This window comes from Miscanthus floridulus, chromosome 18 (genome assembly GCF_019320115.1).
Source record: "Miscanthus floridulus cultivar M001 chromosome 18, ASM1932011v1, whole genome shotgun sequence".
Classification (NCBI taxonomy): domain Eukaryota; kingdom Viridiplantae; phylum Streptophyta; class Magnoliopsida; order Poales; family Poaceae; genus Miscanthus; species Miscanthus floridulus.
The window spans coordinates 118,437,053-118,454,566 of NC_089597.1; the positions used below are offsets into that span (position 1 = coordinate 118,437,053).

General features: G+C 46.1%; 1 protein-coding gene and 1 pseudogene across 1 annotated transcript; one reads left to right on the plus strand and one right to left on the minus strand.

Moving 5' to 3' along the window:
• The first annotated feature begins 519 nt into the window (after window positions 1–519).
• LOC136520553 (oryzain alpha chain-like) lies at window positions 520–891 on the plus strand (annotated as a pseudogene).
• Window positions 892–3,952: 3,061 nt separating this feature from the next.
• LOC136521828 (GDSL esterase/lipase At2g42990-like) lies at window positions 3,953–8,515 on the minus strand. Its single transcript, XM_066515590.1, has 3 exons — window positions 8,070–8,515; window positions 4,382–4,871; window positions 3,953–4,270 (listed from the first exon to the last, which is right to left on the minus strand). The coding sequence occupies exons 1-3, from the start codon at window positions 8,466–8,468 to the stop codon at window positions 4,077–4,079; spliced, it is 1,083 nt and encodes a 360-aa protein (XP_066371687.1). The 5' UTR covers window positions 8,469–8,515; the 3' UTR covers window positions 3,953–4,076.
• Between the last annotated feature and the right edge of the window lie 8,999 nt (window positions 8,516–17,514).

A 17,514-nucleotide genomic window follows, 5' to 3' on the forward strand; every position in this document is an offset into this window, starting at 1 on the left:
CATCTCCTAAGGCACTGTGTCCTTTGAGAGTGGCTCAACAAGAAAAGTGAGGATGTTATTTTCTAATGTTTATGTCGTTCATTTCCCTTTGTATTTGGTAGTGTCCTGTTGCGTCGGTACTTGAAGTTATGGTGTCACAGCTTTCTTCTATTTTGACTTACAAGACTTTTGTATGCTTTCAACAAAAGCAGATATACATTCTCTCGTCTATGAACCAAAAAAAAATTCTCAAGAGGTACAAATGAAATGATGTCACAGGAACACTCGTAATGCAGTGTTTTGCGCGATGTTCTCGGAGACATTGACTGTGAGAATATTTACTATATATATATATTTGAAACATTGACTGTGAGAACATGAACCGAAGTGGGAACGGGACATGAGAAATCGGAAGAGTCAGCCGTCAGGTTCTGGGCCCACGCTCCCCATCTCATCCCCTTCTTTCCTTAGACGGTGACGTGACCCACTGTCCAGATCTACTTGTCCACCGTCGCCGCGTCGCGTCGCGTCGTTGCGGAGATGAGGAGGTCCACGGCTCTCAAGGCGGCGGCAGCGCTGCTGGTGCTGCTCTCGCTGGCGGCGGCGTACCTGTCGATCATGTCGTACTGGGAGAGGAGGGAGGAGGAGGGGATCCACCGGGTGTTCATATATGGAGTGGAAGGCCCACTGCAACAAGACCTACAACTCCACCGGCGAGGAGGAGCACCGGTACGCGGTGTTCAAGGAAAACTTCCGCCGCCGCGGCCCCGTCCTCAACATTTTCGGAGACTGGACCGACGAGGAGTTTAACGCATGGCAACCCGGAGAAGTACCCTCCGAAGACGACAGATTAGCTGAGCAGCGGCAGCAGGTAGTGCTTCCGCTGGTGGAAGAAGGGGATGGCCGAGGTGAGCGGTTTCCAGGTAAGCATCTTCAGTTTTTTTTTTAATTACTTCGTTGGGTAAAAGATAGTAACTTTTTTTTACATGTTGTTGATTGCACACATACCATTTGCAGCAATGGGAAAGATTAACGAAAATAGAGATGTTGATGCTTGATTATTAGTGGTTCAGTGCATTAGTTTCAGTATACGGATGAACAGAAGTAGAGGATGTTTATCTTCTCCCTGCAGGGCTGCAGGTCAAATAAAAAATCCCCGCAGTCTCCAGTGCATGTTTCAATGGAGGAACCGGTTTTGTAATGGCTTGATGTGTGTTCAAAGAACCATGTGCCCTCATGGCTCATGAGTGGTGGGTGGACCAGGGAACAGTTAAACAAGTACAGAGAGACATAATAATAAATCTTATTTTCATCTTGGAAGATTACGTTAGCTGATTATACAATATTCTATAGTTAAACCATAAACCACAAGTATGTCATGGTTTCTATTAACCTCTGGATATGATTAACCTAGGAATTCATTCTTATCACTACTAATGGTACTTGCATGGTTTTATCAGAAGTCGTTGTGTGTCTAGTCACTTACATAATTGAGTGATTCTACTCAGTACTGAGTGAAGTAAGGCACGGAAGACAATCCAAGACAGTTCGGTTTTATGATTAATAATTGGTCTCTAATAGAAAAAAAACAAATTTTTCAAGTAGCTTTACTTTAGGTTTCTCCGCATCCAGATCAAAAAAAGTTTAGCTGAAGAGGGCAAAATACTGTGCTAATGGTTGATGATCCGGTGCACACATATTCATTTTCCTGTGATGGACGTTCTCAACATTTTCTGAGAGAACCGCCTCACTTGACATGATACCAAATAGCCTCTTGGTAGCATCGCCACTCCCATGAAACCCGGCTTGATTCGCTTATTTTTTCATCCGGAACAGTGTTTTTCTTTCACAAATTCCTCCAGCATTCTTTCAAACCATCCAAATTCCTCCAGAATTTAGACAAGCGAACAGGCCTGGCATATTTTTGTATATATTCTCATTCGTTACTTTTTACCAGTTATTGAGGCAAATGAAGTCTGGAGGTAGCACACCATTCATGGAGAGATGAAGCATAGGTTGGACCTGAATATGGCTGTTGCATGTAATAAATTTGAGTTAAAAATGTATGCATTTCTGGAGGGTGAAATGAGAAAAAGGTAAAGTCCATTACCGGTCTCTAAACTTGTGTTGTTGTGTTATCCTAGCCCCTTAAACTTGTAAAATTCTTATATAGATACCTATACATTGTTCGATTCTCACTATAGTTCTATCGGGTCTCTTTGCCGTCCTCAAACTTGTTTACATGTGTCCGTTCACTGTTAAAACGGTCATCAACTTACTCCACACGCGGTCGCTGCCGCCAGAGCTTGTCTTGCATGGCAGCAGCTGTCTCTAGGGCGACACCGCCCACTCTCACTGTTGTAGTTGCTCTCTGTCTTGCCGCCTTGCCCTCTCCCCAAATCCCTCCTATGCAACCTCATCGAGGCTACCATTTCAAAATTGCATCGACTCGCATCTTTGCATTTGACCACCGTACCAGTGTCGAAGATCAGATCAGACACCCAATGCAACTCGAATGAAAATGGGTCTTAGAAGAAGCCATTCTAGTGGCACTCGATCGAACTACATTAGCAAATGTAGGCCTCGCACCATTCAACTTCGCACGGTGAGGCCGTGCCGCTACAGGTGATGGACTGATGGTCAGTGTCCTCCGGTTGTCCCTCGAGCTCCCTGTGGTGCGGCGGCAGCACCCACCATCCGTCCTCTGTCCATGCTCTTGTTCCACGCCTGGTACCAACTTCACCCGGATAAGTAGGTCCCACACTTTAGAAGTTTTATCTTTTTTATTTTCCCATTTTTATCTTTTTTATATTTCCCCTTTATATTTGGTACTGTTCTGTTGCATCGGTAGCTGAAGTTTTTTTTAACCATAATGCTCCACGGAGGACGTCTGTCCAAACGCATCCGTTCGGACGCTTGGTTTCTAGACCTGTGGAGCGATCAAGTCCAATAGGTATGCTCCGCTCCATCGTCAGCACAGTTTCTTCAAAAAGAAAAAAAGGCTAGCGATATTTCCTTTCCCCATCATTACACGCATGCGATCTTTTCCCCACTGCCGCAGGCATGCGACCACCACGAGCTCCTCCATCGTGCCGCATGCATGCTACTGTCGCGGGAGCCTCCATCGTGGGGTCCACTTGCCGCGGGCTTCTCCAGCGTGGCGGCGCCGCACCCGGCCCCATCCTGCTCTGGTACCGCACCCCGCGTCCCTTCGGTTGCTCCTGCCGCCCGCCCCGCCTGCTCCTGCTCCGCCATCGCTGCTCCTGCACCTGCTCCGCGCTGCTCCTACCGCTGCTTCGCGTGCCCACCTCGCTGCACCTGGCGTTGCTCCGTCGCCCATCCTGCTGCTCCTGCCCTGCCCGCCCCGCCCAATGACGCTGCCAGTGCATGGAGAAGCACCGGGCCCTGGCGCGGAAGCCCTTCGGGCTCGCTTCCTGCTACGGCTGTGGCGCCCCGATGCAGACGACGGAGGATGCCGCACCAGGATACGATGCATGTTGCAAGCGCGCATTTCAAATGCCTTAGATATTTTAGAGGTATTTTACAATTGTTTGCATATGGATGTTGCAAAACTAGATCGGGGTGTTGTATATGTTGCAAGCGTCTGTCCCTAATGTTTCATCTATTTTTTTAGACGTATGTGCCAGTGTGTTTATTTGGATGTTGCATATGTTTCACACATGTGTTGTAAGTGTTTTATCTGGATGTTGCGTAAGTGTTTTTGCAAGTGTTTCAAATGCATGCCAAGTGTTTCATCGGTCTTTTTTATATGTTGCAAATGTTGCATCTATATATTTCAAAAGTAGATTGGGTGTTACATATGGGATGAAGTGGAAGGAGGCATGAGCGGTCCCCACATATGCTCGGCGCGGGCGAGCGACGTCCGGACAGCGCGGGCCCACGCGTGGATGCGCGAAAATGGACTGCCGCCGCGAGCGCCGGGACTCTAGCAGAACCGTTTTTTTTATAACGGGTACCTGAAGCTATAGGTATCCAAGCTTTCTTTCATTTTGGTTTCTAAGACTTTTGTATGCTTTAAAAAAACAGATATATTTCTCTTGTGTAAACCAAAAAAATCTCAAGAGGTACAAATGATGTCACAGGAACACTCGTAATGCAGTGTTGAAAATATGGTCAGCTAATATCCTGTATGTCTGCTCCGACGGGTGAACTGAATCGAAGAACACGTACTTATCAGCGTCTTGACACGTAAACGGTTCGTCCAAGCCGCACAGCACAGATGTCTCGATGAGTCCTGTGCCACAGCAGCCTTGCTCAACGTTGTCGAATCCTGCAGGTCATCGATCGCAAAGAAAACCCCCGAGTGTGATTCTAGAGCTGATCCAATGCAAGAATCAGTGTATGTTGTGAAGAACTGAAGATAAGATTTTGGTTCACTAACCGTAGTCCGACGGATTGGCGACGATGTCAGACAGGACGCCGTACGTCTCCGCGAAAACCACCCGCGCGCCGGCGAGCTCACCGTCGAGCCTCCTCACGACCTCCTGCAGCCCGGCGTTGAACATCTCCGCCAGGCGGTTGTACTCCTCGTTGCACTCGCCGGGCTCGTCATGGTTGAGCGTCCTGGCCGCGGGGATGCACCCGAACGGCGCGAGGCCGGTGAACTCCATCTTGCGCGCGCCGAGGCCGTAGGCGTCGCGGACGGCCGCCTCGGCGAGGCCGACGAGGTAGGCGACGTACTCCGGCGGGGTGTACTGGTCTCGCCGGAGAGGCACGGTGAAGTAGTTGACGATGAAGTCGTTGGTGCCGATGCTGAAGATGTACACGGCCTCGGCGATGGTCTCGTTCGCCGTGGATTCCCCCTTTGCGAGCTGCAGTCTCGCCTTGTACTCCCTGAAGTACTCCAGCTGCTGGCTCATGGGGATAACTGACTGGAATAGATTCGAACAGGTTTCGAACAACAAAGTAAGTTGCTGAATACTACTTACTGTAGAAGATTATTTTAGGGTTACCAAAAAAATCTGTTATGGCCAAATTTTAGGTACCAAATTGGTGCCCAAGGTTTTTTTTTTTGGCAACATTGGTCACCAAATAAAAGGTGGCTATCAAGCAAATATTTGGCATCCAACTAAATGGAGGACATTTTTTTAAAAAGTAGGAAACATAGTTTTTGGATTCTTAGAGCAATAATAAGAAATTATGTAAATTTGACAATTGAAAAATAAGTAAATCAGCTCTCCAAATCAATTTAGCCACTCAAAAGTGTTAGTTACCGCAGATCATCTAAAACCAGTCCCCTGTATTTTGAACATGGCACGTCATCAGTTGTATAGCAGTGAAGAGGTTCCGTGAGAGGATGCACGGTTGGCAGACGTACGCGACGATGGCACGAAGCATAAAGGGGCTGCAATCATAGGCATCGAACGTGGCGTGGCACTGGCCACCGCTACGGCGGAGGGACGCCCGACTGCTCTGGGCAACTTCATTAGTTGCACGAGCTCGATTACCTTTGTAGTTTGTCGCCTGCGATGCCACTTGGGCCGGGAGCTAGAACACGATCTAATAAGGTTCAAGGGTTAATTAATGGAAAAAGTCTACTTAACCCCACCTTTCATACTTGGTCTACTTCACCCCCAACTATTAAACCGTCTGTTTTACCCCCTGAACTTTCTAAAACCGTCAATTTTACCCCCTGGGCGGTTTTAAGCGGTTGGTTTGGTACAGTAACAGCGGGGCTGCTACAGTAACGGTAATCTTGCTGCAGTAACTGTGCGTTTGCGTTTTCTTTTTTTATTTATTTTTGGTGAATTTTTGAAAAATCATAGAAAAATCATAAAATGAAAAATCTAATTTTATTGGACTCCACATGAGTAGATCTACACAGTGAATATATAATACGGTATGCTTTAGTACAAATTTTTTTTATAGCTTTAGATTAATTGGAAAATTCAATTTTGTATGTAATTAATTAGAATTTATCTATAACTAAGTTATACATAGTCCAATGAGTACGAAATTTTTACTATAGTTCAAGCATACAATAATTATCGTACCATAAAAATTTCACCACAATTAGACCATAGAAGCTGCAGCTATGAATTATTCTAATTAATTACAGACAAAATTAGATTTTCCAATTAATCTAAGGCTACAGTAAAAATTTTGTACTAAAGCATACCGTATTATATATTCACTATGTAGATCTACTCATGTGGAGTCCAACAAAATTAGATTTTTTATTTTATGATTTTATATGATTTACTGTGATTTTTCAAAGATTCACCGAAAAAAGAAAATTCAAACCACCGTTACCGTAGCAAGCATACCGTTTCTGTAGCAGACCCGCTGTTACTGTAGCAAAACGTTTGAATGCGTTTGAATGCAGCACACTGGCTATTGTCGTCATCAAGCACTCTGGCTATTGTCTTCCCCCTTCCTCTCTCCCCAATCCGTTTGAATGCAGCACACTGGCTATTGTCGTCATCAAGCACTCTCCGTTCATGCGATCGCTCGTCTGCCCAGCTTGCATGTGTTTGGCCAACGCCGCCGACGTCCGCATTGAGGGAGGCGAGCTCGGGCCGCCCATGGTCGGCGACCGCCCGCACTGCTCGACATCTCCTTGCCTTCCTTCGTCGTCGACGCCCTCTTACTCCCCCCCTCCGCCAACCATGGTGCCCGCCGATGCCTACCCGTGTGCAATTAATGCCTCCACTACCAGCTCCACAAATATGAGGGCAGCGAAGTCGGCTCAGCATGGCGGTGGGCGTTGTCGTGGACGGGGGGCGGGAGGTATGCAACTACGTGCATGGGTGCAGGAGTAGGGCCTGTGGTGTGGCGTGTGGCACGAGTTTGGGCTGGTGGGGGCGTGAGGGGACTGGTGCGTGGGGCCGTGGTGTGCAAAGCGATGATGAGTGTCATCGCGAATGTGGGGAGAGGGGGCGTGCGGCTGCGTGGGTGAAGGAGCGGGGCCAATGGCGGGCGAGGCGATGAGCGCGCCGATCGGCGGTGGGTGTGCCAGGCCAACGGTGTCCATCTGGTCATGGGGAGGAAAGGAAGGAGGAAGAAGAGGTTCATACGTCAATGACATGGAGAGACAAGGGAGTGGAGGGGACTTTGGGCAATACGAGAACATGATGACCTGCATGTGGGTCCAATGTTGTCTAGAACATATAAAGTGGTATATATTAGGGGAAAATATAATAACATAATTCAAAATAGGTGAATTTTAGTTGTACATCTCCAATGAATGAAAGTTGTAATGACACCAATAGAATTAACCCGAGGTTAAACTAGGTGTAGCTCCCGGCCTCCCGCTACTCGGCCACTACTCCGTGGTGTTGGCATGGCACCGAGGGACCAAGATACCAAGACGGCGACGGGAAATGCAAGAAAAAACCCTCATCCTCCTGCACGCATGGCCTTGCGGTGGCGGTGGCTATGAAGAGCGTCGGGGAGCATCACGTGAGAAAATACCGTTTGCGGGAGATGGGAGGCGCGTGTGGGAACTCCTACGCCGTCGTGCGAATGGCGAGTGATGATGACTCGCGGATTCTTCCGAGCGAGAATTCTAGGATAGGAACAGAAAAAAAAATGAAGAAAGAGAGTTTGTTGGACGCGTTTTCTAGCCTAGAATCGCTAAAGCGAAGTTGGCAGAAGGGGATGACACTGAATAATCAACCTAACACACCTTATATTATAGTTCTTCAAAAACCTAATAACATGGACCTTATGTGTCTTGTTCATAGGTAGCTTTGGCTACACTTTGTCATGCATGGTTATCATCCAGGCATCTTATTTCTTTGCTTAAATTGAACTTTGACTTGGCTCCAATCCAAACATCTTGTACTTTCCTTCGCAAAAATATAACATCTTGTACTTTACCAACATTTTGTCATGGCTAAATTTTGCCTTGTTTTTATCATATTAACGTGAACCAAAGGTGGCCTAATATAGGGCAGAGTCAAAATAAAGTGACAGAAAACCATCACTCTTGAGAGAGCAAAAGACGTTGGCTCACTCCTATATATGTAAACTTTGCAAGATCACGAGAAGCAGCAGCATGGGACACCAGGCAATCAAAATAAAGAAAAACATGGCACGTCAGAAGCTATAGAACGAAGTTTCCTTACTGCGATTTCCGCTGTTAAATCATCCAGCCCGGTGCCTCCGGAGGCAAAGCTGACGCCGGTGGCGAGCTGGTCGATGGTGTAGCTGGCGTCCAGGTAGGCCGGCACCGACGACGGCAAGCCGAACGCCTCCGAGAGGAAGTCGGTGACGAGGCGGCCGTTGGAGAACCTGCCGGTGGCGACGCCCCGGTCGAAGTCGCGCCCGTACGGCGGGAAGTTGCCCCTGGCGACGGTGGGGATGAAGTTGTTGTTGCCCGCGTCCACCGTCGAGTCCCCGAACACGATCAGCGCCGGCACCTTGCCGCCGCCGCCGCCGACGGCCCTGCCGGAGAAATGGAAGACGAGAAGAAGCAGCAGCAGCCTGCAGCACAGGCGGCTGCGGCTTTGCGACGACGACGGCATGGTAGTTGCCTGGTGGGGTGGTTTGTAGCTCTATAGCGAGGCCGAGGCGCGCGCGCACACTGAAACTTAAATAGTGTGCTGTTGGGTGTTGGCTCAGCTGGCTGTATATTGCCCTGTTCGTTTTGCCTGTAAACCGTATTTTTTCAGCTAATAAATAATATTTTTCTCTCATAATAAATCAGTCAACAGTACTTTTAGCCATGACTTAGCGAACACGGCAAATATCCATCTCAGGAAGCGTTTGTTCATTAATATTTGCTGGTGGTGGTGCAGTCTTGTTGGCTTATTAAACCTACGTACACGGTACACGTACGTACGTATGATTTGACCTGGAATAGCAAGATAACTTATCAACCGAGCTAACACGGCAAATATCCATCTCAGGAAGCGTTTGTTCATTAATATTTGCTGGTGGTGGTGCAGTCTTGTTGGCTTATTAAACCTACGTACACGGTACACGTACGTACGTATGATTTGACCTGGAATAGCAAGATAACGCCCCCGAGAGTGAGAGCTGAGCTGAGCTGAAGTATTCTAGTCTTCTTCATCTAATTTTGAGGCGCTTAACTATACTTTGTTGTGGGTGTATTCATTTTTCCCTGCATCCACCCATAAGCATGAATTTGGTAGCTAGTTCAGCCAGAGCGCTGCTCCTAGGCTCCATCCTCATGCACGGGTTTACGCAATCTGTACTGTCTTCCGAGGTCTTGTCTTTGTCGATTGAGTTGGATACAAGTGCGGCCAAACAAATCTAAGACGAGAAGAAATGTTTTGTCAGGAGTAGCATATGAGGTCCTTACTAATCTTGTAATTATTTAGCTTTTGTTATTTTCGGTGAAGTAACTCTACCACATAAACATTCACCTACACAACCCAACATGTATGGGACGAAGAGAGAACATGCTCCGGTGTTGCAGCCTTTGAACCTGCAGCAGTGATCTTCTACTTAATGAAACAGGTGTCTCAAGGCGGGCACGTTCGCCAAAAAAAACCTGCAGCAGTGATGCTCCGGTCAGTACCGATTCTTGTGTAACCAGTAGTGATGTACCGGAAGTCCCATCAGGTCTCTATTTAGTAATAATTTCAATGATAATTGATAAGAGGGTTGATGGATTCCAAAAGTTGCTCGATTCTGAACTGGCTAGGAACTATCTCCTGGTCATGATTCATGACTATTCTATTTGATTCCATATAATTCTCGCTGTTTAGACGACAACACTATCTAGCTCCAAAATATACCTTTTGGCTATGATTTTCTATTATAACATAAATGGAAAATGAAATATATGTTTTTATTAACTACTTGTAGTGAATAAAGGAAGAAATTATAGCACTTTTAATGAATATACGTATATGAATATATAAGGAATTGTGGTCTAGCTAGACGCTGTTGAATTTTATGAGAGGTCCAGGTCCTGTTGCTAAATTGTTATACACCGGAGTTATCACACGTTATCTTGATATATTTATATATCCACATCTTTGGAATATATAAGGAATTGTTAGATTTATATATCATGTGTACCACAGAACACGTCCACGTACACCTGTGCGATCACATTGGAATTTGGAAATATTTGTTGGGCCGGACAATTACTTCATCCAGCAACTACAACTACAAGATCGAACGCAACATCTATACATCATCTGTGGTGGCCGATGGAGCTGAATGCTTTATGGTGTGTGCATGGGACAACCAGACAACTACATGCAGGTAGGAGGTAGCCCTTTTCAATGGGACCACTGCTGGCTGAACCGCCAGAATTATAGTTTTCCAAATGTACCGGCACACTACACGGCACTAGCCCGCTCCGACACGGCACGTCTGGGCACGACACGCTAGGCACGGCTGATGAACCGTGCCGTGCCGTGTCGTGCCACCGTGCCCGACTCCAGGCCCAGGCACGGCACTATCATTCCTGGAGCGTGCCGTGTCGTGCCGTGCCGACTCCAGGCTCAGCATGCCCGTGCCGGCCTAGGCACTAAACTGGCAAAACTCCTCAATGAACTCAGCACAGCAATTCAAAGAGATCTAAAATGACTAAGTTCACAAAAGATCAAAAACAGATCAAAACACAGCACAGCAAAGAACACAAACTTTTGAAACTAAAACTAATTTAAGTAGGAGCTGTGCAATGGCTGTCTCATTAAAAACCTATTTAGGTAAAACTCACCCTTGTGAGAAACCCTAAACAGGAAAAGAGTACAGTCAGCTCCTAGATTAATTGTTCATTACATCTATCACCACAAGTTCAAGTCTCAGTTATTATAGAACCATTACATAAATGGGAAGTGAACTAGTCGACATCAAGATAAAGACCAGCAAAGGCCTCTTCCAGCTCCTTGTCCTCCACCATGTGCTGCAGTCTTGTCTCAGCATTCTTCCAATCCTTGATGCAGGTAAGCGCCTCTACAGTTTCAGGGTTCAGCCTCCGTCGCCGCTCCTCGATGATCATGCCAGTTAAGCTAAAAGTAGACTCTGAAGAAATGGTTGATACAGGCACTGTCAAAATATCTTCAGCAAGAACAGAAAGTACTGAATAAGTAAGCTTATGCTCATGTCACCACTGCATGATGTCAAACTCATCATCCAACTGGCTTATTGTGTCACAGTCCAGGTAGGATGCAAGTTCACTAGAGTTAGAACTAGCAGTTGCTGCCTGCAGCAAGGAAGTGGCAGAAACAATCCTAGAATGATCAAGACTAGAAGGGAGGGAAGAACAGCCAGCTCCAACATCCAACTCCTCATCATCATAAATTTTAGCCCAAGCTGTTCTTTTCTTACCAGACAGGGATGGAGGAACAACCCTTTTCAGCCTATTAGAGCCATACATTACATCATACCTGTTATACATTTTAAACAGAAGAGCTCTGGTGTCCAGCAACTTATTAGTGTAGTCAATATTAAAAAGAGAATGTAACTTCCTAAGCACTTTGGCAAATCCCTTAATTTTAGCTCTTGGATCCAATATGAATGCAATAGAATAAAGATCAGGTATGTTCTTCCAGTACTTATTGTATTTGTCAATCATATGTTGGATAATAGATCTTAGATGTTCATCATGTTGATACCTATGCAGGTGTATAACAATCTTAACAAGATGATGAATCATAAGTAGAGAAGTAGGACAGTAAACACCAGACAAATCAACAGTTGAGTCATAGAACAGTTCAAGAAATTCTAAGATTTTATTTGCCATAGCCCAGTGATCATCAGTCAAAAGGAAACCACTACCTGAACCTCTAGGGTAATTGGCCTCAATGAAAGTACTGAAAGTACTCTTGTGAGGCAGCAAGTGCTTAAACATTAGGTAGGTAGAGTTCCATCTAACATCCATGTCTAATCCAAACTTCCTAGGTCTAACACCACTAGCAATGCAATAACTCTTGTATGCAGCAATTATTTGATTAGAGGAGTTCATAAAAGAGATTGCTGTTCTAAAATCCTCAATGAGAGGATTCACAGCAGCCAGTGCTTCTTTCACAATCAGGTTAATAATATGACAAGGACATCGTTGATGCAAAAATAGATCAGAACCCAAATATTCTTTAAGTATATGTTTCAGTCTATCCATAGCATTTTTATTTGCAGATGCATTATCCAAAGTTACAGAAAAAACCTTGTTAAGTATACCATACTCAGCAAGGACAGATGCAACACGCTCAGCAATGTTCTCAGCATTATGGGACACATCAATCAACCATAAACCAAGTACCCTTTTCTCTAATTGCCAATCAGCATTAATGAAATGAGCCACAACAGATAAATAATCTTCTTTAGCCTTTCCAGACCATATATCAGAGGTAATAGCAACAGATGAAACAACATTATCCTTTAAACAGACCATCAGTTTATCACGTTTCTCATTGTAGTATTTAAACAAATCTCTACCAGTGGTTTGCTTAGAGATAGGTGAAAAATTAGGGTTATGAGCAATTTTAATATAATCTTTAAATGCCTCAGTTTCACCAATCATAAGAGGTAGGTCCAATCTAGCACTGTACTCCCAACGACGAACAGAACCATCAGAATTAAAAGCAATATGAGTCTGAGTCATGCCCTGGGTCTTCTCAAGTTTCTTAGGACACTTAGCAAGATGTCGAGTAAGATGCCTAGTGCCATGAGCAGAATAAGCAGAGTAGCGCTTATGGCAATGAAGGCAAGTGGCAGCAAACCTGATCTTTCTACCTTTCTTAGTTTTGTAGTGCTTCTCAAAGTCCTCCCAGACAGCAGACGTGGAAGGGCGATTAGAACCAACAGGGCTAACCTCCCTCTGGCCACCGTCGGCATCAGCCACGTCGACTGGGGGGTCAGAGTCGTCGACGGGAAGGGGATCAGCAGCAGAACGGCCGAAGAGCATGGCAGCGTCCTCGCGGACATCATTGTCCTCATCATCTCCGGCCATCCCACACATACGCAGCTCATCGTTCTGGGAGTGGTCAAACTCCCCGTCGTCGTGTCGCCCGGCGCCTAGGGCCATCTCTGCCGTCTCTGGTTCCTCGACGGCTGCCACAATCAACAGATAAAAGCAGGGTTATGTTGGGGATTAGGGTTTGGGTTAGGGTTAGGGTTTGGGTTAGGGTTAGGGTTAGGGTTTACCCTTACCTCTACGGCCGGAGCCTCATAAACGATGATGATGAGACAGAACGATTGCACGCCCCCGGTACCTCAATGGAGACTGGAGCCCCGGAGGTGGCGGCAGCCAGCGATGTGGACAATAGACAGATGACGGAGATGCGAAAAGGATGCCGAGAACGAGGCTCAATCGACATTCAGGGATGAAGAATAAGGGAACAGATGGAGATTGAGGGCGGGAACCACCGGATCTGAGGGAGAAGAGGGAGATTGAGGGCGGAGAGGGAGAAGAGGGAACCACCGGATCTGAGGGAGAAGAGGGAGATTGAGGGCGGAGAGGGAGAAGAGGGAACCACTGGCCACCGGAACTGACCCCTTACCCGCCGGAAGACTCCATGGTGACGGCGTCGAGGACTCCGGTCCCTCAACGCCAACGCCTACCAAAACCAAGAACAACAAGAACACCTAGGGTTAATAGAAGATCATGAAGAAATCAAGAAGAAGAACAAAAACGAACAGATCTAGGGTTACGGCTCACCTCTCTTGACGGAGCACTAGAGACAACGGCGACGACGACGTCGCGGAGACCCGACACCCTGGTACCTCAACGCATCAGAGCGGAGCCCCAATGATGCCGGACTCCGGCGACGTCGATGAGATCGACGAGACAGAGACGAAGACGAACGGTGGTGGATCTCGACGAGAAAGCTACATCGACGGTCAGGGAGAAGGAAGAGTGGTGTAGAAGTGTCGTGTGCCCGTGCCAGCAACCGCCGCCTTAGCCAACCACCAGACGGCGGGAAGAAGAGAGGAGAGCGGCTAGGGTTTCAGTCGATGGGAGAGGCGGAGAGCTCGATGCAGCTGGACCGCTGGAATGGGGACAGGGGACGGAATGAGATAGGGTTTGGAAAGGCTCCGAGCCAGGAGCGGCGGCTGGCTTATAAAGCCGTCCCACCCGACCCTAGATCCAACAGTCAGCAGGCGGGGGGCTCCATCCAATGGCTCGAGGCCGTGCCGGCCGTTGAAGCGGGCCGTGCCCGTGCCGTGCCATCGTGCTGGCATCGTGGCCCAGGCACGGGCACGGTAGCTGCCGGCCCGGGCCGTTTTCGGACCGGGCCAAATCGTACCGTGCCCGTGTCAGCCCAGCGGGCTTGGCCCGTTTGGAAAATTATAGCCAGAATGAAGACCATGTTCCCTTTTGAGAAATTGTAAAGAGCGAGCTTAGATGGAAATGTGATATCTTCTTCCAAAAAAATTAAAGATGGAAATGCGCTATTGAATATTTTCTCGCAGCAAAGCCTTGAAGATAGAAGGTTGATAGTTGATTGTTGGCCAAAAAATATTTTTCTGTCCACCACTACAAAAAAATGAATCCCAAGTCTATGGACTCCTGCACCCAGGCAGTTGGGAGAGCAGGCCTCTGTAACCATGTCCGTGGTGACATCTGCATGAATAGGTTTTGGTAGTGCACATCCTCACACGATTGCTTGCTCCCATTTCCTGGTGATCGCCTACTTCCTGTGGCAGCTTGTTCCTGAATAAGATGAGGATAACTAATTCCTAGTGTTCTAGTACAAAAGTGTGCAGGGAACATCTACATGACTTCCTCGTTGCACTGCATCAACTTCTGATCGGCTACATTGAGCAGGCTTGATGGGATCCAAGCCACAGGGTCGCGGGTGCCTTTATTAGCATTGGTCCCGCTTCACAGACAGTATACTTTGATTTTATCCTTGGTTCATATGACTAGTATGCTAATTAGTAATTAGAGTATTTTGCACGGTTGTCGTATGCAATTTAATTAATTAATTGAATGACTCTTGATGTCTTGCACATGTTGTCACATAGAGAAATGGCAATAAACTCATTAATTGTTGGCTCATCGTCATTAATATATTTCATCACGTAGTGCCACAAGTAACCTACCGGCACGAGCCTCTAGGGATATTTACGCCGGGGAATTCGTCATGGAAAGCTCAGCCAGTCAACTCTGAAAAAGAATGCCCAAAGAAAGAACAGCACCTTTGAAAAATCATTTCTAGTGACAGACATCTTGATGCTATTCCACAAATGCTCTTCTCAAAGATCGTAGAATTAGGTGGCCCGTCTGCCGTCTTTGGAAATAAACCCAGAGGCTAGCTAGGCCACTGCCTCTAAAAATAATTTATTTACAGAGACAATGCCGTACAGTCTTTGAGAAGAAACCGGGTTTTATAGTAGTGGTCAATAATAAATGCAAGAGGAAGAAAGCACCCCTAAGGTCAGTTTTAATGGAGATTTCATAGAGTTTTATGGGCATTAAATATGCTGACATGGTACTGTCTTGATGAAGAAAGAGAAGATAAAAGTTTCATGGGAGTAGAAAGAGTTTCATGGGGATGAAACTCTTCTACACTATTTCCAAAATATGGGTGTGTTGGAAACTGGGAGATGAAACCCCCACTGAGACTGGCCTAAGGCCCTAACCCCTAACCATTGAAACATTGGATAAACACCCGTAAAGCACTCTGAACTATTTTAGAGGGATAATTTGTCTGGTTTTGAAAATTAATAGGTAGGTTATCGATACGGTAATTGAGTTCGAGAATTTTTTTTAAAATTTAGCAACAAGTTCAGGAAGACAAATCAGACTTTACTCGCTCAAAGTTATCACGATCTTAGCTTAGAAAGCATGTTTAGAACAACAAATCATTAAAAAGATTTTTGGCCCTCGTTACAACGTACGGGCTTTCACCCAATGTTATGCTAAAATTATCAAAGACAACAGACTTCAAGCAACAAATAGAAGTGCCATATTCAGATCCACCCATGCTTCATGTCTTCAGGAATGGTGGAGCGGTGCTCACTCCAGATTTTATTTTCACCTAACTGGTTAGAAGTAACAGATGAGAACAGATAAGAAACTTTTGTAATGAATAAAATAACAGGGAGGTTTTATGCCAGTGTTGACTATGCAGAGGAAGCAATGCTACCAATAGGAATGTGAAACACCCACAATGAGGCATAGATTTCAGATGCTTCCAAGAGTCTATTTAGCATCATATCAAATGACAGCAGATGGTTCTTTCAAAGAAAAAAAAATTGACAGCAGATGGTGAAGATCGGCCATCCATCAGAGAAAAACGACATATGGGTCCACCATATTGCACTAGTAGAGAAAGGACTTTCGATTCAGCGTATTAGCCCCGATTAGAATTGGACCCGGGACTAACGTGAGCATTAGTCCCGGATCTAAGTTTTTTGGATGTTAGAAGACCTTTAGTCCCGGTTGATAACACCAATCCGGACTAAAGGGTGACCTTTTAGTCCCGGTTGGTGTCACCAACCCGGACTGAAGGTCTCTCATCTAGGACTAAAGGTCTCTCACGGGTAAATTCAAAATGACAGCGCCTAGAACTTTGTTATATGTGTTGTGTAGTTGAGTTGGTAAGGAAGTTACGCACGAAGGAGGTCCTAGGTTCAAATCTCATGCACCACAAGAGAGGTTTCCGGGGTATAATTTTTTTTCCTCGAGGATGGGCTTTGGTCCCGGTTGAAAAAACCGGGACTAAAGGCTATTCCCAACCGGGACTGAAGCCCATGTGTCGATTCAGCGTATTAGCCCCGGTTAGAATTGGACCCGGGACTAACGTGAGCATTAGTCCCGGATCTAAGTTTTTTGGATGTTAGAAGACCTTTAGTCCCGGTTGATAACACCAACCCGGACTAAAGGGTGACCTTTTAGTTCCGGTTGGTGTCACCAACCCGGACTGAAGGTCTCTCATCCAGGACTAAAGGTCTCTCACGGGTAAATTCAAAATGACAGCGCCCAGAACTTTGTTATATGTGTTGTGTAGTTGAGTTGGTAAGGAAGTTACGCACGAAAGAGGTCCTAGGTTCAAATCTCATGCACCACAAGAGAGGTTTCCGGGGTATAATTTTTTTTCCTCGAGGATGGGCTTTGGTCCCGGTTGAAAAAACCGGGACTAAAGGCTATTCCCAACCGGGACTGAAGCCCATGTGTCTACTAGTGTTATCAACCATTAGCACACTATGATTTTTTTTCTTCTTTTCCTCTTCAGCTAAACTTATTTTGCCCCAAACGCAGAGAAACTTAATGTCCATGTTTGATGAACCTACTTGGAAGTTATGTTTTTTTCTACAACACTAATCGAACATAAAACCGAACTCTTGATTGTCTACCATCCTGCACTTCATCACAAGGTAATATACTCACTCAATTATGTAAGTGACCCAAGTCACACAATAAGTTCTCATGTAAATCAAAGGCGTCCCACAGTTGCCATACAGTAGTAATAAGAATTGATTGTGAGGCCAATCATACTCAGAGCCAGGTTACTTAAAAATTGTCCACATACCAAGATCAAAATAGATTAATTTTACTATGTCCTTCCGTACTTGTTCATCTATAATCCACCCACCACTCGACACTCGTGACGGCACATGGTTCTTTCTATGTATGAAACTATG

Coding starts and splice junctions, on each gene's coding strand:
- LOC136521828 (XM_066515590.1), bottom strand. CDS start 8,468: ATGCCGTCGTCGTCGCAAAGCCGCAGCCGCCTGTGCTGCAGGCTGCTG. Junction 4,872..8,069: donor ATTTAACAGCGGAAATCGCA/GTAAGGAAACTT, acceptor AATCTATTCCAG/TCAGTTATCCCCATGAGCCA. Junction 4,271..4,381: donor CGCCAATCCGTCGGACTACG/GTTAGTGAACCA, acceptor GATGACCTGCAG/GATTCGACAACGTTGAGCAA.